Below are 20,622 nucleotides of genomic sequence, written 5' to 3' on the forward strand. Positions count from 1 at the left end.
TTTGTGCCTCAAAGAGCTTTTTTCTTCTCGCTTTTATTTTCCTAGAGAGAGAGAGAGAGAGAGAGAGAGAGACGGAGGAGCGAGAGAGAGCGAGAGAGAGGCTGGAGCCAGCAGTCTGGAACGAGCATGACAGAATTTGAATTATAGAAGCAGCAAAGAGGAGAGGGAGCGGGGGAGGGAGCGAAGGAGAGAGAGGGGGTTGTGTTTCAGCGTGTGTGTGTGTGTGTGTGTGTGTGTGTGTGTGTGCATCTGTTTCTGTGTGGCAGGGTAAAAGACAGAAAAAGAAAGAGAGAATCGTTTCAGCAGTGGAGGCTGTTATTTCGCAGAGATAGTTGAAAATGTTTGGAACAATGTTTCAGCTAGTTTTTCATTTAGAAATCTTCTCACTGTTCACTCATTCAAAGCCGAATGTGTCAACTGTAGATTCGTTCTGTTGAATCTTTTGTACAACGATGATTGGGGTTTGAAAATCCTTCAAATCAATCCGCTCATAAAGTTAGAAACAACCATTAGCATAGTTAAACTACACATCTTATACAGCGTGCTTATCTTATAAATTGATTACACGTTATTGTTTAGCACAGCAGTTGATTTATTGTGTTAGTCCGACTAAAACTGGACTTTTAAAAAGCATGTGAACAATCGAGTCCTGCTGAAATGGTACTAAATCGAATTTCTCCAAATCAGACTAACACACCTAGATAATGCAGATAAAGATCGATTAACTGCTAAATTCCAGAAGATGAGTGTTCGGGTTAATCCATGTGTTTGCTTCCACTGACCTCGCTGCGTCTCAGCTCAGTCCCAGCTCCGGCAGTCCGAATCCCTCTGCAGCAGATACGCAAGGATCCTATTTTAGCAGGATGCGAGAGGACAGGACATTTAGCACAGAGCAGATCGAGTGGGACAGGAAGTCAGACATGGAAACCGTAGCTCTACTTACAGTTAATAGAGGGTTATGGTGTTTTCAGACATCCTGAAAACTTCTACGAATATTTGAGGCAAGCTGCATGTGTGAACGCAATTTTCCCCTCCAACTTTACTTTTTCCTGCTGGTCCCGGAGGAAAAATGTCTGCAGTTAGCCTGGCTTTGTGTGAAGAGGTGATATTCAGGAAGCTTCACTGAGAGCGAGGGGGCAGGAGTGATCAGGCTACCGGTGTGCTACCGGTGTGCTACCGGTGTGCTACCGGTGCAATCTTTGTCAAGGTATTGAAGCGACTTCATAATACTCTTTTCTGCTCACCAGTCCACTCATTTGTTTTTCCTGTGAATATGCTAATTACTTGTGGCATTTATATAAAGTGAAAAAAAAAAACATTGTAGTGTTGGACTGTGGCGCTATGTCAACTCCAATTCTCGCACAGGAGTGCATGTGTTTTCACACATACACTCCTGAAAATGTCCTAAAAATGTCAATGAAATCTTATGCACCCATGTCCTTCACAGTTTAAAGTGTAATAAGCTAGCTTTACCTACACTTCATATAGACCTTCACTACACTATATCGCTATAAAGGCAAACTATTATGTTCCTGGTTTCTTTATTAAAAGTAGGGATTGAGAATAAAAATGTATATTTGCGTTCTGTTCAGAGGGACGTCATAGCAAAATGACTGCTGAGTACATTTTGTGAGAGAAAAAGAGACCAAATGAGGTTGTTGTTTTTTTGTTTGTTTTTACCTGGCTGTAAACACACTTCTCATGTAGTAAAGTTGGATATTTTAACATGGGGCTCTATAGGGATATACTCACATTTGGAGACAGCCTCTAGTGGCCATTCTGGAAACTACAGTTTTGTAGCAGTTCTTAAAGGTTCAGCCTCTTTTTTTCTTGTAAGCTTACAAACGTTTTTTTGTTATAAAAAATCTCAGCCCTGATTGAAGTTTTGTTATGGAGACTCTGAGGCAGCTGTGGCTTAGTTGGTAGAGTCAGTCGTCTCTAGACCGAAAGAGACTTGAGACTTGACTTGGACTCAGCCTCGAAGACTTGGGACTTGAATTGGACTCGCCCTAAAAGATTTGAGACTTGACTTGGACTCAGCCTCGAAGACTTGGGACTTGACTTGGACTCAGCCTCGAAGACTTGGAACTTGACTTGGACTCACCCTAAAAGATAATCCCCAGCTCCTTCAGCCACATGTCCAATGTGTCCTTGGGCAAGACACCAAACCCAAAGTTTCTCCCGCTGCTTCGGCTGCAGTGTATTAATGGGATTAGTTTCTTCTGATTGTCACTTTACACAGCAGCCTCTGCCATCAGTGTGTGAATGTGTAGGTGTGACCTGCGGTGTAAAAGATCTTTGAGTCGTCAGAAGACTAGAAAAGTGCAACATAAGCTCAAGTCCATTCATCCTTTACTTTCTCCTCTTTTGGGACTGATGTGGATAATAACATTTTCTCCCCTCAGTCGATAGTTTAACTCTCCCTCTTTCTATCGCTACCTGCCCACTTTCAGTCGGTCCTGACAGCCCAGCAGGACGGAGCATATATGTGTTCTCTGGTGTGTATTTGTTGGTATAACCAGCAGCAGTTACACACAACCCAAAAGCCCTGAATGCACACACAAACCTGTCAAACCTCCCGTCCCAAAGCCTCGCAGAACGCTTTCACACAGACACAGGGAGAAGGTAAGGTGTGTATGTGTGTGTGTGTTTAACAGGGGAGGGGAGAACATTCCAGAGAAGGTAGACAAAAAGAGAAACAGAGAGGGACAGACTTCATTGTAAAGACTGCTGCAACTCGATACTCTTGCATACTGAATATTCCCCCAGAGGTTTTTTTCCATTACCCCAGAACGGTGGAGTCGTTTAGCTGATCCAGCCCAGCTTTTCCACTCTTTCTTTTTTCTTTTCTCCCTCCCTCCCTCCTTTTTCTTTTGCTGTATTTTCACAGACACATTGTGCAAATGTAACCTTTTGCAAGCCCCAACTCCCCCCACCGCTCTCCCCACCCGTCCCCAGGAAGTTGGCTAGCCACTTTGCTGCCAAGAAATATGAAAAACTGGCAGGCTGCCCGTTTCATCTGCAAACACACAGCGGAAAAAGGGAGGGCGGGAGGATGGGAGCAGCAGGAGGGAGGGAGGGAGGGAGTGAGGAAAGGAGGGGGAGATTGGAGGTGACACAGAGGAGAAGGAATACTGCTGCTTTGCTTGCCACGAAGAAGAAGAAGTAGAAAAAGAGGAATGAAACGCAGAGCAGAGAGAAAGAGCTGCAGCGAGATAAGGATGGATTTTTCTTGCATGAAAAGGGGCCATATTACTGAGTGAAGATAAATCATGTGGAACATTTTCTTAACAGCAGCAGAACGCCACATGGCCGCTGATGAGGAGAGAGAGCCGGGTTAACACATGCACACTCACGCAACCCAGCCCTCTGTGTGCCATGTGTGCAGTGGAGACACATGCACATACACGTCCCTGCATAGACATGTATAGAAGAATAATAAGCCCCTATAGGAGTGCTGTCTGATATGCTTTACATAATAAGAAAATGTATAAAGCTGTAGCCCAGAGGCCAAAGTATTAAACTGAATTTCTCTAAATCCATTCTCTTCACTTTACTGGTTCGGATGCATCTTTGCAGAGAGCATTGTGGGGACAACAGCTTGGGAGGTTGTAAACTTTACAAACTAGCGGTGCTTTCACACTTGCACAAAACTCCTGAAATCTTCCTGAAATTTTCAGGGAGAGCTGCATGTGTGAACGCACAAACCCAGAATGTTTCCTGCCAGCCCCCTAGTAAATTTGCCGTATGAAGTCAGATTGAGCTGGTGTGAGAAAGCAGCAGGAAATTCACCGCAAGCGATAGGGCGATGGTAGGGGGTGAAGACGTTTATATCTTGCGACAGGCACTCGACTTAATGCATGCTTCCAGTGAGAGCTCTGTGCATGTAATGAAACTCCATTATGTTTTCTATTCGGTCTTTGTTGACTGTGAATATCTGGAACTACCCATAGCACTGATATACTTGGATATAAATGCAAAAATTGTGAGCAATTCCTCTTTAAATGTCATGTCCTGCCTGCTGACATACCCCACCTTCCCTACCCCCGATGTCCGACAGGGATAGTATCTCACTGTGAGGTGCATGGCAGCCGGCTTAAGTTTTCTAGAAATTTTTTATCCTCTACATGAGCCGGTTCAGCTTCTCACATAGTCTGTGCAGCCAGCACTGGACAGGAGCCGTCCCCTGGCAGCCCTGCAGCGTTCTCTTCCAGAGAGCTGTCCAATCAAGAGGATGTGGGCACGTGGGGAGGCAGGCCTTAAAGTGACAGCAGCTGAAACAAACCATTTCAAGACGACACTGAAATGACGTTTTTACACCAGTGTGATGACACCAGTATCAGATAAGTATGGACTTTTTTTGAGGAAATCATGCAAAGCCACTCTTTAGCAGAGTCCTGCACCGGGTCTGGTACCTGATGGGTAACACACAAAAGGATTCTGTAACACGTAAAAAATGTAAAACGACACGGATACGGACGTGGGTAAAAATTAACAGAAGGCGGGTAGCTGGTGAGAACAAAAGCAAAAACAACATTAAAAAAGAAAAGCGCTGTGGAGTCTGTAAGTAAAATAAGTATAACATGGGATCTTTCAGTAATTTAAAACAACAGTGACATGACTTTACACAAGAATAGCTGAAGGGTTCTTCCAAAAAGAAGTTGGAAGAGGTTTTCAGATGTACAATTTTAAGTATGTAACGAGTACAGGACAAGACTGATATTCTAGTGTTGAGATCCTGTGATTGCTTTACAACAAGACACTCAGTACATTTACATGATTATTAAAGGGGAATGTATTTTGTCAAACCCACTAGACTGGACTTTGTTATTACATGTTAACATGTAAGTCCTGCTGAAATCGTACTACGAATTTCTTGAAGTTGGATGACTAACAAAGCTAGAAAATGCAGTTTGGGGTCGATTTACTCTTTCATGTGTACACCTTACAGTAGTCTGCTCCAGACTGGCCTAGGCATCCTGAGAATGCTCCACAGTCCCACGCCAGGCTTTGACCCAGAGGTCAAACAGCACAAATGTGTAGAGGAGAAAACAAGCCGTGCATCTCATGTGTACCAAAAGTAAAGAAGCAGAAATGAAATGGTTTGAATAAAAACATATGGATATAAGAGTAGTGCTGGAGTAAACAGAATGCAAATAAACATTTAATAAGCATGCAGTCATGTTATTTTGTATCAAGGACAGAGCAGAGAGAAAAAGAGTAAAAAGGTTTTTCTGATTCTTCACAGAGACTCTGGTTCCTCCTCTGAACGTCTGCATGATTCTGTCTTCCTGCGAGCTCTTCCTGTGGTTTTGACGTCTCCAAGTGATGCTCTTCCTGTCTGTTGCCTGGCAACAGAAGGGAAAAAATAGATGAGGTGATGAGTGAAGGTGAGCCCGAGGGAGAGGAGGAGGAGGAGGAGGAAGGGAAAGAGGAGAGATGGTGGGGAGGAAAAATGCTGGTTTTTATTTTCTCCTTTGCAGGCAGGATTGTTCCGTTTTTGTTCTCCAACGTTCCTTTTAAATGAGAAAAAAAAAACTAGGTGATGTGCTGCGCTGCTGAGTGCAAGGCTGTGAAAAACTCAGAATGTGATAACAGAAAATGTTTGACACTTTTGAAAACAAAGTTTCTTCCAAATACAAGGTTTTATTGACATCAGTGTAGAAAACTGGCTGCATATAATCGTATATCTTTGCACTCTCCTCTGATAGATTTCTCTCTGTTGCTGCAAAATCAGGTACTTATACTATGTTACAAATACTATGTGTTTGCACAGGGGAACATTTGTTTGTAAAAAATAAGTTGAACCTTTTAAAAACTTGCAGTGAGGTAGAGATTAAGTTCTTATGTGGTGTGAGGACAATAACATGTTTTTTGGCCTTTAAACTAACCTGAAGAAAAATATATTACTCTGGAGGAGCAGCTTGCAAAAAAGTCTTCTGTTCACTAAAAGACAATTAAAAAACTTCAACAACTGTATTCTGTTTAAAAATTTCCCCAGTACAATGAATGCTTCAGTAACATCTGTGCCAGTAAGACCCATGTAAAGCAATTTGCATATAACAGAAGCCCCTTTCACACATGCACTACACTGCTGACAATGTCCTCATATTGTCCATGTGGACTACATGTTTGAACTCAGAGGGCAGAATCTTTTCTCCCTGACTTTAAGCAAACTTTTTTCATGCCAGGCCCCTGTAAAAAGTTTTTCCACCAAGCAGACCCGTTTGGTTCAGTACAGTTCTGTCCGGTAAACCCTGATGGTGATTGTGTTTCCACAGCCAAACCGTACCCCTACTTGGTAAGCAGAGTGCAAGTCAGATAGTGATAGCGGCGTCAGCTACATAAAAGTGGGAGATCACAGAGTGACAGAGTACAGCCCGCCTTTAGATTCAATGAAGAAGAACATAACACAGTAAAAAAAGGGCAACAATGGAGGATGTCCAGCTGAGGTCGTTACCTCCGAGGAATGTGTGCCTGTTCTGTCACATGTTTTTTACCGTCTGAGGTCCAAACTGCACAATGTTGCATTCAACATTTTAAAATGTGATTGTCACGCAGGAGGTTTTCATGAAGGAGTTGGTGGTGGTATACCTGGGGGTATACCAGTTAAGAACCTCTGGTTTAGACTATGGACTGCATTATAAGAAGAAGATGTAGCATCCAGAAATCTGCATTCTTTTTATTGGCCAGCAGGGGGAAACTCCACTGGTTTTACAATTCGTCCATACATCATTACCTCTTGTCCTGTTCAGGGTCACGGGGGGCTGGAACTGATCCCAGCTGTCATTAGATGAGAGGCGGGGTTACACCCTGGACTTTTCTCCTGTCAATCAAAGGGCTGACATGTAGAGACAGACAACCAGCTACACTCACATTCACACCTACAGACAATTTAGAGTCTCCAGTTAAACTAACGAGCATGTGTTTGGACTGTGGGAGGAAGTCAGAGTTCCCAGAGAGAACCCACACATGCATGGGGAGAACATGCAGAGAGTCTCCTGTCAGACAGGGACTTGAACCAGGAACCTCCTCGCTGTGAGGCGACAGCGCTAACCACTGCACCACCATGCAGCCCTATGATTTTGTTTCCCTCACATTTCCAAATTATTTACAGTCTCAATGTTTAGTTTGACATCTTCTCCAACACAGCATGCTGTCACTTCAACATGGTCCCATTTAGAGTCAAATAGAACATAAAGCAGGGGACGATTAAGGGCGGGGCTACCTGGGATTGAAACTCGTTGCCATGGCAGCCTGAAAACATCTTTTAGTGTTTAGTACTAAAAGACCCAAAGCTAGCATAACAATAACATCACAGCCACCGTCAGCTACGAGTGCACTCGGCTTACCACCAAATCCAATCTGCACTCCTGAACATTTCTAAAAAATTTCATGCAGGCTGCCCCCTGACAGTTTGCAGCTCAGGGGGGCAGTACATGACGTAAAAAGAACGACGCGATGCGAAGCAGCAGAATCTGACGCTGTGGTATTTAATACTCACTGATTCATACAAACACAGAGATACTGCAGTGCAGTGATTCACCACAGTGACACATTTCTGTTGTCTTAATGTGAGTGTGCCTGCAGAGTAGAGACAAACAAGTCATCATTACATGTTCAAACATTACTGTGCAGCAATTACCTTCAATTTTGGAAACAGTTATGTTGAAATGATATATATTTATCTTATTCCTCATTAAAATAACATTTTCAAAACATGTTTTTTCCTGTGGTAAAAGATGAGCTCGATAATAGACACACATTTAGTCCTCAAACTCATCTGTAGTTGTTGCATTATTTCTTCCATCCTCAAATCTCATCCTAACATTAGTCCCTGTGTCCAGAGAGGGAGGATGCAAGTGATGAATGCAAGGATGCATCGATGACAGGAACCCCGATAGACTGAATTCCCAAGAGTGACAGAAAGAAAGAGAGAAAGAGAGAGGAGGACTTAAGGATAGAAAAGGAATCACCAGCAGGGAAGACATTTGGTCCCAGAGCTACAGAGGGAGAGGAGGGGAGGGGAAGGGGGAAGATGGGGAGGAGAAGGAAGGATCAATATCTAATTTCAGTGCTGAGTTCACTGTGGACGGTTTTCCAATAAGAGCGGGATAAAACACCCAAGTTTGAATAGTCGTGCATCTCTGTCTGACTCGCTGTGCATCTCTCTCTCTCTCTCTCTCTCTCTCTCTCTCTCTCTCTCTCTCTCTCTTTGTCTTTCAGCCTGACTCTTTCCACTGCAAAGCCAAGATGTGAAGTTGTTTCTGACAAATAATTAAGTAGCACCTACAGTACTTTTAACTGCGGTTAATTACAGAATATATGTATGCATCACAGGTAAACATCCTGAACCCTCAGTTCAAGAGGACGTCACAACCTCTCTGGGCTTATTCAACTAGATCATTTATTTAAAGAGGACATATTCTCCCCCTTCTCCACCTTTTCAAACAGTCCTCTGTGGTCTAAATGAAACATCTGTGCTGTGTTTTGGTCAAAATATAACATGACTCAAGCACCAGAGGAGGTTTGTGACCCTGTATAAACCAGCTCTCTCAGAACGCTCCGTTTTGGTGTGTGTGTCTCTTTAAATGCAATAAGCCCCCCCCCTGAGTTTTCCACGTAGACATCACTCCTTCACTAGCGAGAATTAAAATGGCAGACCTGCGCAAACGTTTTGTTCTAGTCTGGGGGTGGAGTCCATGGGTGGAGATACCATGTGAGGGGATTTTTTTTTAACAGAATCCCACTGTGACATCACAAGGAGATCACATTCAAAACGGAGCATTTTTCTCTGTGTTGTAAGACTTATGCAGACCACAAACAAAGGACTGGATGGATTTCTTTCATATTTTGTGTGTCTGTAGACACTCCGGTTACCAAATATATGTTCAGAAACACTGTAGAAAGGGATTTTTTGTAAAATGTCCTCTTTAAGACTTAGCTGAAATAGATTAAAGGACAAGAAAGGAAAAAAGTATGTGATACAGCATCTGTGATATCCTGACTTTTAGTGTATGTGAGGCTAGGAAAACCACTGTCCTAACTCCCCCTACATTTCCTGAAATTCAACCATTTCTGTTGGACTCTTCATTCCTGTAATATCAACATCGACATATTAAAACTACTTGCTAAATTTTGCGGTCAGCATCAGGATTTTCTAGAGCTAAGATTTTCAGCTTACGCTTGTACCTTTGTTGGCAGGATGCGTCGTAAATTCACAGTAACTGATTCTTATTCCACATGGAGGCTGGTATTTCGACTTTTCTGTGCGTTTTGGTCTTTCCTATGCAAAATGTGTCTTAGGTCACCAAAAACTCTCCTCTTGAAAAACTCCTTCCAGCGTGCAGATGTTCAGAAACTCAGTTTAACGAGTTTCTGTGTCGACTGGGAGACTGAGTTTTGTTCTTGTAACGTCACACTGTGCGCCGGTTTCTCCTCCGTTTGACGTCATTGTGCAACGTTGTCACTTTAGTTGACATGAGATTAGTCCGATGGCAGACGTAACCATACTAGTACTGGTGTAACGTTCCGTGTAAATTTGCATGCAATGTGAAGCTGCAGGCTAACTATAGAGCGCACACATTAGCCTGCTAACATGCAACTCAAGACGAGGACAATTTTGTCAGCCGCTTGCGCTTAGCTTAATTATGGTGCGGTCCAATTTGATAACTCCTTTGTGCAAACCTGAGGGGAGAAGGGTTGGGGGTGTGTCACTGGAGGAGAGCGGAGGCTTCGGAATGGAGGAGGTGTGGCCAAACAGAAATTTGTTTTGGTTTCATGCTGGTGCTCAAGGGTGACATCTACTGGGTCAAAAAGTCACACATTGTTCCTTTAAGAAACCTTACAGTGAGGGCTGGCTCAGGCTTGGACCAGCTCTCAGTCATGGCTTAGACTGCCGGAGGATCTGACACTCTGAGCTCTCTCTCTCTCTCTCTCTCTCTCTCTCTCTCTCTCTCTCTCTCTCTCTCTCTCTCTCTCTCTCTCTCTCCCTCTCCCTCTCTCTAGCCCGAGATTGAAGAAGAAACCAATGGGCTTGGAGGTTAAGAGTCACAGAAAGAATAAGCATTGTTGTTTGATGTAAAACATAATAAAAATAATTTCCTTGATAAATCTAGAGACTAAATTGCGATGGATCCACAAACTCTCTGAAAGCAATTCAGCATGCCATGAAAAGAAAAGTGTAAAAAAAAAAAAAAAAAACTGTAAATGGTTTTCAGATTGTGCACAGAAGCAGTTGTCTTTTAAATAACGTTAGATCGTACCCCAACAGTAGGTCAATTTATTTTCTCTGCCGCTCCCTCCAGTCAGTGAGTGCAGGATGGAGGTGTTGGCGGGGGAGTTTACCTCCCTGAAATATTGATGAGAAAATGCACCAATGCAACTTTGCAGCAGCCTCAGAGTGAGGCTTTACGTCTCTGCTCTCTCGCTCTCTTCCCGCCATTAATTGTGTTTCTTAAACCCTCCTTTATCAAATGTTATTTTCTAAATCATTAAAGTGGATCTTAATAAATAACGATCACTGCTTTTGTTGCCTTTGGTTTCTTTTCGCCGCAAGGAACCACAGAGGCGATACTACATTAGTTGTGTTCTCATTGATTCTCATTACTCTCATTTCCTGTTTTACTTTGTTACTCACCCTTGTCTCTGTCTTCCAGATCCTGCTCCTCATGTTTCCCGCCTTGTGTGTAAGCCCCGCCCTCAATGTGCTCACCTGCGTCTCATTACCTCCAGATTGTCACTTTGCACTTTTAGTCTCTGGCTGTGTCTGAAATCACACGCTCATTCCCCTCCTCACTATAAAGTGAGTTATAAATAGTTGACTAAATCGTGCACTCACTCAGGAAATTTAAAAAAAACATTTCAGACACTACTCGCTCACTCGCCGGCCGCTGACAGTGATGTCATCAAAAAACGTGCAGCTTAACAACGGCCGAGGATCCATAATAACAGTAAATAACAGCATTGGTATCCTATAGCCAAAATTAGTAACCCAATTACAACCCAGCCAAATTAAAACATCACAGTTGTCATGAATACTGATGCACCTTAATAACCGAGCTGCTGACTTGGTGTCTCCAAGCCCCTCTCTACTCCTAAGCTTCTAGCGTCTTGTTCAAATCACTTCCTGCTCCCCCCCAAAAAATCAAGACTGCAAAGGATAAAATGCCAAACTCAAGTCTTCAAACAATATCCCAGCTCCAAAAACTCTAAACCAGTAATGCAAAGTGGTTAATTAAGCTAAAATAAACAATAAGTTGGTAAAGGTTTGGGTTTCATGCCTCTTGGTTAACGCTGTTTTGGAGAGCGTTGGAGACAGTAAGTTAGCCAAAAGTGCACAACCACATGTGTCAGGGGTTTCCACAACGCTCGTCATTTATTACTAACAATATAACAAACCTCACAAAGCCCGGTTGTACGGCTACTATTTTAATCATACATGAACAGAATAGTGTCCACACAAACCCTCATGACACTGTTGAGTTGAGAGGCAAAAGTCAAAAGTAGGAGCTCGGTTACAGGAATCCGTCCATCGCAAAAGTTCAGCTGTGATTTTAGAGTCTTTTAAATTCATTGGGGGCCCCTCCAATCAGCATTCATTACCTTTATTTCTGCCAGTGTCTAGACGCTTGATCTTCATTCTCCTTCAGTGACTAATTTTGGTTTTTCACGTTGTCAGATGCAGGGGCCCCCTTAGGGAGGTTTCCTACTGTCATTGCGAAATTTGCACATTTAGAGACACTGCTGTGGTTGAAAGTTTGAAAGGCCTTTGGGGGACCTCCTACTGGTCTGGGGCCCCAAGAAGTTGCCTGCCTTGCCTCTGCAGAAGTTGCCGCTCAAAACTCATAACTTCAAGGATAAAAAAAAACAAGACGCCGTGTAGTGACGTCGCTCCCCTAGTAACTTAGCAACACAGTATTTCTTAAAGGTACATTACACAATTTCAACTGTTACAAGTTCCTCTTTGGAAACCAAACTTTCTCTCTGTATGAAGTCAAATTGGCAGTAACACGTACACGTCATGGTTTATGTAATATCTTTGCCTGTTACACTTCCAAACCATTACAGGAAAGCGAGTTTTGCTCTGAATTAAAAACCCTGAAGGAGGACTCTGAAAGACCAAAGATTGCAGAGTATTTGTTTTGTTGCAGCACTTAATTACCCCCTGTGTTTATCGAGGTATTTATTATTGTCTTGTTTTTTGTCTTTCAGCGCTGCATCATATCTATACTGCACATGTGTCTGTCATCCAGGTCATGGTAAACTGAAGCTTGATCCTAAAGGCAGCTGGACTTGGTTAAAGATCTTGAAGACTTTCCCCTCTCCTAGTTCAGAACTGAAGAAGCCTTTCAGAGGAGCAGTGCAATATCTTCAAGATCTTCAACCAAGTCCAGCTGCCTTCTGCATCAAGCTTCGATATGCAGCACACACAAACATGCAGAGTGTTCATACAGCTTTCATGCTTGCTCAATTTCTCCCTCTCTCCAACCAGCAACACACTCTGTGTTCAGCACAGGAATGAACAAATCCTCAACACCAGAGACTGAAGATGAACTGAATCACATCACCGCTGCCACCAGCAGATACAGAAACGTTTTACACTAGAGCTCCCCTCACTGGAGACAGATGGTACTGACATTCAGACAACCCAGCCTCGTTCTTCTGTGCGGTCCTCACTGCAGAAGAGCTGGATGGGAAAAGCAAATACTGTCGTCTCTTGCTGAGTTGTACCGAGCTTGTAGGTTTTCTGAACTGAATGTTGTTAGAGTCAAAGAGTGAAGAAGGAAAAAGTCAATGCTGTCAGAAGCAGCTCCTTAAGGCTCCAGCATGATTCAACAAAGTGCTAATAAGATGAGGAAAAGCATCTGAAAGCCTCTTTTTCAGGAGGGAATTCCTGTGATAATATTTATAACTTTTTCAAAATGACAATCTGATATTTGTCCCTTTACGTTTGCATGAGAGAAAAAAAACTCTAAAAAGGCAAAGACAGGACAAACATGACCTAGAGGTTAAGTTCAGTGAATTAATTAGCCACGGTGTCACTGAGCAGACAGCTAGTTGCACCCAACTTTTAGTCAAAGAGACCACGCCCCTTATTTTGCAAAAAACTTAATGTCTTCATATAAATTAAGTATATAAACATTCACATTCATTCGGTACAGTCGACATGAAGAGAGAAATGAGCTATAGAGACCAAGACATTTCTACCAGGCTGTAAACATGTTTATTTATGTTGTAAAGTGTCTTTTTTAATGCTCTATGGAGACAGACCAAGCGGTAAACTTGTTGAAAAATGAAGCTAATGCGGAAGTGCGAAATCCTGCAGTTCGTTGAGTGTCCACTAGAGGCTGGCTGCAGGAACACCGGAAGTCACATACACACCCATTCAAAATCAATATGTTTACAGCCTGGTACAGAAAACTAAATAGGTCTGATTAGTCATTGTCATCACTGGCACACACTGTAGGCGGGAGAATTTTTTAAAATGGCTCCGTTTTGATTTTATGAACGATACGTGTTATTTATAGTTAGGCGCGTAGCTGACCTGATTGACAGGTGGGCGGGATGTAACAGATCTTCAAGAGGCTTAAAACCCGCCTCAGCTCCAGCTCTCAGCCTGTCGTTAGGTTGACTGAAAGTTAGACTGAGACAGGATTTACAACATGGCGGCTGCTGCCGATGAGCCTCCAGAGTCCCCTGCAGGAACAGATGGCTGACGTCACCCAGGCTTCATCCATTAATGTTTACAGTCTATGGGATGGACTCACATATGGATCCAGCCACTAGTGGCCACTTAAGGGACTGCACTTTTTGGTACTTTCACTTTGACTATGTTTTTAATCCAGAGATTGCGTGTTAGATTTGTCTCACTGAGATATCTGAGTTTTTACTGCCCCCTAGTGGTAGTTTTAGAAAAGACACTAGCAGATAGTCCATGCACAGCAACTGATTATGATTTAGACTAACTAAACTACAGTCATTGGCATATCATAATTCAATCCATTTTATCAAGTTCCTTTGTGTCTGCAAATGAAACTGAATGCAAATCTTTTAATACCACAGCATGATTCAGTGAGGAAACATGAGTAAAATGATTAATTTCCACGTCTTATGGCTGATGCATTAATCATTATTATTGTAAAAACAAAACTCGTATTTAGACATTTATAATTCCTTAAATTCAATAACACGCACTTAACTTGTGTTTATCTTTTGTTTTATCCTGTTTTGTCACGCCTGAACTAAACTGCATCTCCTCTGTGCAACCATCCTTAGAATAAAATAAGAAGTGAAATAGTTTAGACGAACAGTATTTGACCGATCACTGAGGATAAAGACATATTTATAGAGATTGAGCTCTTTAAACACTGAGACTGGGCATCCAACCATCCTAACCCGAACCCAGCAAGACTTTGAGAGTAGACAAAACAATGAAGGAACAGAGGTTGATCATTCATAGCTCGATACCACATTGCCCTCCTGTGGATTGTGTACGACACTGCAGCCCTCGCGCAATAATCACCACGCGACTGCGCCTCTGGTTTGTAGTTTGTTTTTTTCATATTTATTACGTCCCGTTTTTATGGTTAATTTAAAAACATATTAATTTTACATAGCGTGAGAAGATGCAGGTTATTAAATGTTTTAAAAGGTGTATTTCGGCGCATTTCTTGTGTGTTTATCAGTCGGCCTACTGTTATTATGGAGTGAAAATGATTTCTTTAATGTATATATGTGCATCTTTATCTACGTGTGTCGGTGTTTTTTTCCCTTTAATTAACATTAAAGTGTACTTTACGAGTCTATCTTTCTATACTTCATTTTGTAAACAAACGTCAGAAAACGTCAAAATATTGTGATATGATGTCACAGAAGAGCAGGTAAAATACCTTACTCTGTGTTATATTATCTATAATAATTTGTATTATCAACATTAGCCTAATCCACCATGAGCATTAAGCAACATTTAGCAAAGTTACAGAGGAGAGGAAAAACTTTCTTTAAGGCCTCCTCCCAGTTTGGCCGAATTACTGGGAATTTCCAGAACATATGAAAGTGGTCTGCCAGTTATTCTCCACATTTCCTCTTACGTAATGTAGACCCCTTCCAGCCTCAGCTGTCTGTACACTTTGTATTTTAGGGGCTATAAAATACCTAATATAATACCTTCAAACAGACCTCAGCTGGTGGAGGTGGACTGTACAGAGAACACATCAAACCAGTCCAGATTCTTTCTCTCATGGACTTCACTTTGTTCATAGACTGTAAATATCAGGGTCTTCACTCACCTTTCAGACTGTTTTCAGAAGCCACCAGCAGGTGTGAGCACCGTGTTGGAGAGCAGTACAGAGTTCCTCCAGCAGAGGGCGCTGCTGTCTCTGCTCACGCTCAAGAAACCCAAATAAGGAAATGACGTGGTGCGCGTGCAGAGATGGTCCCAAATAGAAAAGTGAAGTCGTGACACCGGGTCGAGGAGGGTGCTGGGACCTGGAGCTGAAACGAACCAGGTTAGTTTGATTGAAAATACTTTTATACAGTAAAGAAACAGCTGAGATGTTCATGATTTAACCGGAAAACGGAGGAGTTTGTTAGCGGCTAGCTTAGCTCGTCGGCTAAATGCTAATTACAACATCTAACTTGACACGTGCAGCCAGGGCCTAAAGCTTTTAATTACAATAAACAGTAAATAAATCAATTATTATCACTTCTAAGTGAGGTATTAAACTCATATAATGACAGTTAAACGAAAAGTTTGGTTATTTGTCATTATTATTGTTATTAGTTTATAGCTTATTTCAAACTGTTAAATTAAAGCTCCACCTTTTTATTGAGATTTAATTGCAGAGAAATCAAAGTTCAGGATGTTTTAAATAGCATCAAACTGGGTGTAAATCACTGTAAAGATGACAGGGTGTGATTTAAGGACTGGTGCACTCGAGTTGATTCATTAAAAGTGTTTAAAATTGCATTTAATTTGTGTTCAATGTGAAGATAATTCACCATAACAGCCCAAAACACTGTTTGAAGACACATGTAGAAAACAAAGCTGAAACACTTGAAGCAAAACTAATACTGAACTTATAACAGTCTAAATCACTTTTAAATCTAGAATAACTTTACAAAGTGGTTATGAAGTTAAATAGATCAACATTTAACATAATGCAAACACACAACTAAACAATGGAAACAGTTATTCAGATAGAAAAACGTGATTTGTATCTTGACTGTAAGAAAAGGTTCATGTAGTAATGTTGACACATGTGAAGCTGTTTTAGGGCTGCACGATTTTCCTCCTGCTGTATTTCTTATTATTTCAACAAAGATATGTCCTGCACTCTAATAATAAAAACACATGCTGTCACATTATGATAAAAAGCAAGATGTTAAAGTTGACTTAAACTTTAAAAGTGTCCTGAAAATACAGCTCAAATCCTTTTTTTATTTAAGAACACTAAACGTGACTAACTCGTTTGTATGGCTTTAATTGAGATTGAGATTGAATCATGTAGCCTTATACAGGAGAAAACAAACTTTCTAGTATCCACCCTCCGTCCTGTCGGTTGTAAAGACTCGCTGAGTGTCTGTAATGTTGGTCAGAGCCTCAGAGGGAACGTGTGCCCTCTGCTCTGCTCACCAGACGGGCGCTGACAGCTGAATTAGTGCCTAGTGTTGCCCAAATTTGGCTGCAGTCAGCGCCTGCCCGTGTGTCTGTGACCTCTCCACCTGTCCTCCTCTCACCCTCTCTATTAAACTTGTTGCAGTGGGAATGACAGAATATGGATGAATCAGATCACGAGAAACATTAAGTCACCTGAACACAACACAGGCGACGTCGGATACTAAATGCTTTCGCAGTACAACAAAGCACGACATGTTATTATTTATTTTTGGGCTTCTTTTAAGAGACAGGACAGTGGATAGATTTGGACGTTGGGGAGAGAGAGAGAGAGAGAGAGAGGGTGGGGAATGACATGCAGGAGGGAGCCACAGGTCAGATTTGAACCCTGGGCGCCTGCTTGGAGGACTGCAGCCCAGCGCCCCAATTTCATAGTTTTGTTGTTTTATAAAGATATTTCTTGGGCCTTTTTGCCTTTTATTAGACAGGACAGCTAAAGAGAGACGGGAAGTGTTAGGAGCACAGAGCGGGGGGGGGGGGGGGGGGGGGGGATGACATGTAGCAAAGGGCTGAGGTCAGATTCAAACCTACGGCCCACTGTGATGAGGACTATAGCCTCTGTACGTAGGGCGCGATACATAACCGCTAGACTATCCAGCGCACAGTGACTGTACAGCTTGTTACATGTTAGGGCTGGCCAAATACTATATCTCCATGGCAATAAAAGATGACACAATACATGTCTGCAAAGAAGCAACAAAAACAAAGTCAGACTTAAGCCAGATCTTCATGGGCCACTTTCCTAAATGTCACACAGGCACTTTTATTGACAGTCAGCTGCACAATGTCAACATGGAAATAAACGACCTGTTTGTGAAAAAAATTAATAACATTGAATAAAATACTCCTTAGATTAAAAAAAAGTACCTTTCCTTCTGCTGTTTTTGTTTTGAGTTTTGCTCAGAGAGGGAGCGAGGTGGAGCAGGGTGAAGAGGGACACGCAGTGAGAGGAGAACTGGAAAGTTATTTTAATGTAACACAAAACTATATCGATACAAACGATATGTCCCTTTTGAATTTATTTAATATCTCTTATAAAACTCCACATATGGGCATACACATATTTTACTTTGCAGTTAAATGCAATTTTCTGTGACCGTGTTATTTGTGGACAGGATGGGGGACATCGCAGAAAATGAGGGCAGCTTCTACTCCAATGCAGAGGGCTACTGGAAGGAGGTTCCCCCCACCGTGGACGGCATGCTGGGAGGGTACGGCAGCATCTCCAGCATCGACATCAACGGATCCAAAGCTTTCCTGAACAAGTTCCTCGGCGTAAGTAACTCTTTAAAAATGAGTTGTTTGCCGTTTCAAAGCCTTTCTAGTCGAAGGTAGCCGCTTGTGTTCACACATCTCTCTGCTGTTCGTTCTAAGGAAGGTGAGGGGAAGACGGGTGCGGGCTGCGCTCTGGACTGTGGCGCCGGCATTGGGAGGATCACCAAGCGTTTACTGCTGCCGCTCTTCAAAACCGTGGACCTGGTGGACGTGACGCAGGAGTTCCTGGACAAAGCCAAGACGTACCTGGGGGAGGACGGAAAGAGGGTGGGGAACTATTTCTGCTGTGGACTGCAGGACCTTGTACCAGAGAGTGGGCGCTATGATGTCATCTGGATCCAGTGGGTCATTGGTGAGTCTCTGTATCCGTGTTTCCATACCTGATGGTTGGTCATGACTCGGGACATGTTTGTCTTGACTAATCAGGACTTGATTTGGGATTTGTTGATCTCAATATGTGACCTGACTTGAGACTTGTTAGTCCTGAATTAGGACTTGTTGGAGTTGACTTGGAAGCTGACCTGGGTTTTGGTCTTAACCTTGTCTTTTGCTTTGTGTGTCTTGACTTTGGTCTTGACCTGGGACCTGTTGGGTCTATGCTTCAGACTCGACGTTACATAGGCATACTTTTCTTGACTGTAAACTTTAATTATTAGTTTTTTGGCTGTTCTTCAGACTTGATATTATATTGTATAATATATTGAGATTTGTTGGTCTTGATATGGGAGTGACATGGGGGACTTCTTCTGATTTCCTGGGACTTGGGTCTGGATCTGAGAAATGTTTGTATTGTCTTGGGACTTGATGCTTTTTACATTAATCAAAGATCTGCTGGTCTTGACCCAAAACTTGACATGGTTAATGATCCTCTCTTTGGTCTTGAATTGGGAGTTTGACTTGGGACTTTTGGTTTTTGATTAGGGACTCAAAAAGTGACCAGCTAGTCCTGACTCATATTGTACTCTTGATTTTTGACATATTGTTCTTGACTGAACTCTGGATTTGTTGCTCTTTACTTTGGACATGTTGATCCTCTTTGGGGTTGATGTTTGGCCTTGAATAGAACTTATGTTTGGATCTGTTGGTCCTGATTTTGACTTGACTTGCATCAGCCCTTGGACTTGTTGATCTCCAGTTGGGACTTGATTTAGGGGTTCATTTTTCTTGACTTTAGTCTGAACTTGGGATCTGATCCTGACTTTGGAGTTAATTTGGGACCAACAGGACTTGGATCATGTTGGTTTTGACTTCTGACTTTTTCTTTAACTTCATATTTTTTGATCATGATTCGGACCTTTTGGACTTAAATCTTAGACCCCTCTTCATTAAACACCTTCCCTCCTGTTCTCCTTGTCAGGTCACCTGACGGACAATCACCTGGTGGAGTTCCTGCGTCGCTGTCAAAGCGCTCTGCGGCCGAACGGCCTAATCGTGATAAAGGACAATATTTCATATGAAGGCGTGGTCCCTGACGAGGTGGACAGCAGTGTGTGCAGAGACCTGGACATCGTTCACAGTCTGGTGGGCAGAGCGGGTCTCCGCATTGTCCACGAGGAGCAACAAATGGACTTCCCAAAGGAGATCTTCCAAGTCCACACTCTGGCTCTCAGATAGAGGACTGCAGGAGGAGGGGGGCGGGGCATGTATACAAAGTGCTTCTTCTAGTCAGCGAGTCATTTATTATCTGCAGAGTGACTCGTTTAACTAGAACCGTCTTCATGTCTGGTGCGCCTTAAAGAGAACATTCAGGTGTTTTTAACCACAGCCCCATTTTTCCATACTTTGACGTCTAAATCAAGGCTGTCAGAATCTCAGATACTTGGATACTTTTTCAAATCGCATAAATCTAAACTGTTCACTTTCTGGAAAATGAAACAGTTCCTTTAGTAATCACAGTTTCATATTCACCTTTTAAGCTTCTGCACATGGACAGTCGGCCAATAGGAACTCTTCTGCTGTTTGGAAATGGAGACGTCTCCTTCTTCCAGCTCTGTCATCACCAGACCACAACCTGCGGTATCAATCTGACAGACTGTTTACACACTTTCATCACGCCGCTCTGTATTTATTTATTACACACGTGTTCAGTGTGGCGCCAAGTTCTCTGTCAGGGTGTGATGAGCTTCACTGGACTGACTGATGCTGGAAGCAGAGAGCGAGTCAGCTGCTTATTGACTTTTTTAATGTCGAAGAGCTTATTGAAAACAGGTCAGTTTAGCTCGATGTTCTAACTCAGACTTTTTGTTTTTCTTTAGTCCTTAATTATTATTTATCTGTAGACACTGATGCTCGTCTAAAACTAAAAATCTAACTTAATGTTGATCACTGAATCAAGCAAAATGTTTTACATCCAACTTCTAAAGGTCCTAATTTAAACAAACTGTTTATACAATCAATGTCTGAACTCATGAATTTTATGAACCTTGAATGATTCGTATGATATGGATTATTTTCACCAGTAAAAAATAAGAAGCTGCCTTGATGTTTTATTTGCTCATTGTCCCTAGTGTTTAAAATGAGTACTGCTGCCAAATTTAAAACATTGTAGAGAGCTGTCTCCCCCCGCCCCCCTCCTCTCTAGAGTCCATGCTCACGCAGGTTGCCATGTTGTGGACACTGAAGCTTCAGTGTTTATCCAGCTCTGCATCGGTCTGTAAACCTTTCTGTGT

At 42.4% G+C, this 20,622-nt stretch overlaps 1 protein-coding gene and 1 long non-coding RNA gene across 2 annotated transcripts in view; one reads left to right on the top strand and one right to left on the bottom strand.

The window, feature by feature from the left end:
• Positions 1-1,393, bottom strand: part of LOC136183200 (uncharacterized) — a 7,686-nt gene extending 6,293 nt beyond the window's left edge. The window contains exons 1-2 of the long non-coding RNA XR_010669033.1: positions 944-1,393; positions 783-850 (exon numbers count right to left, since the gene is read on the bottom strand). This is a non-coding gene — a long non-coding RNA (uncharacterized lncRNA). The remainder of the gene's footprint in view (positions 1-782; positions 851-943) is intronic.
• A 13,959-nt stretch (positions 1,394-15,352) lies between these two features.
• Positions 15,353-20,429, top strand: ntmt1 (N-terminal Xaa-Pro-Lys N-methyltransferase 1). Its single transcript, XM_020640062.3, has 4 exons — positions 15,353-15,509; positions 17,794-17,953; positions 18,053-18,305; positions 19,311-20,429. Exons 2-4 carry the CDS (start codon positions 17,795-17,797, stop codon positions 19,565-19,567), a joined length of 669 nt encoding a protein of 222 aa, XP_020495718.1. The 5' UTR covers positions 15,353-15,509; position 17,794; the 3' UTR covers positions 19,568-20,429.
• The last annotated feature ends 193 nt before the right edge of the window (positions 20,430-20,622 follow it).

The sequence above is a fragment of the Labrus bergylta genome, chromosome 17, assembly GCF_963930695.1.
Source record: "Labrus bergylta chromosome 17, fLabBer1.1, whole genome shotgun sequence".
NCBI classification, from domain to species: Eukaryota; Metazoa; Chordata; class Actinopteri; order Labriformes; family Labridae; genus Labrus; species Labrus bergylta.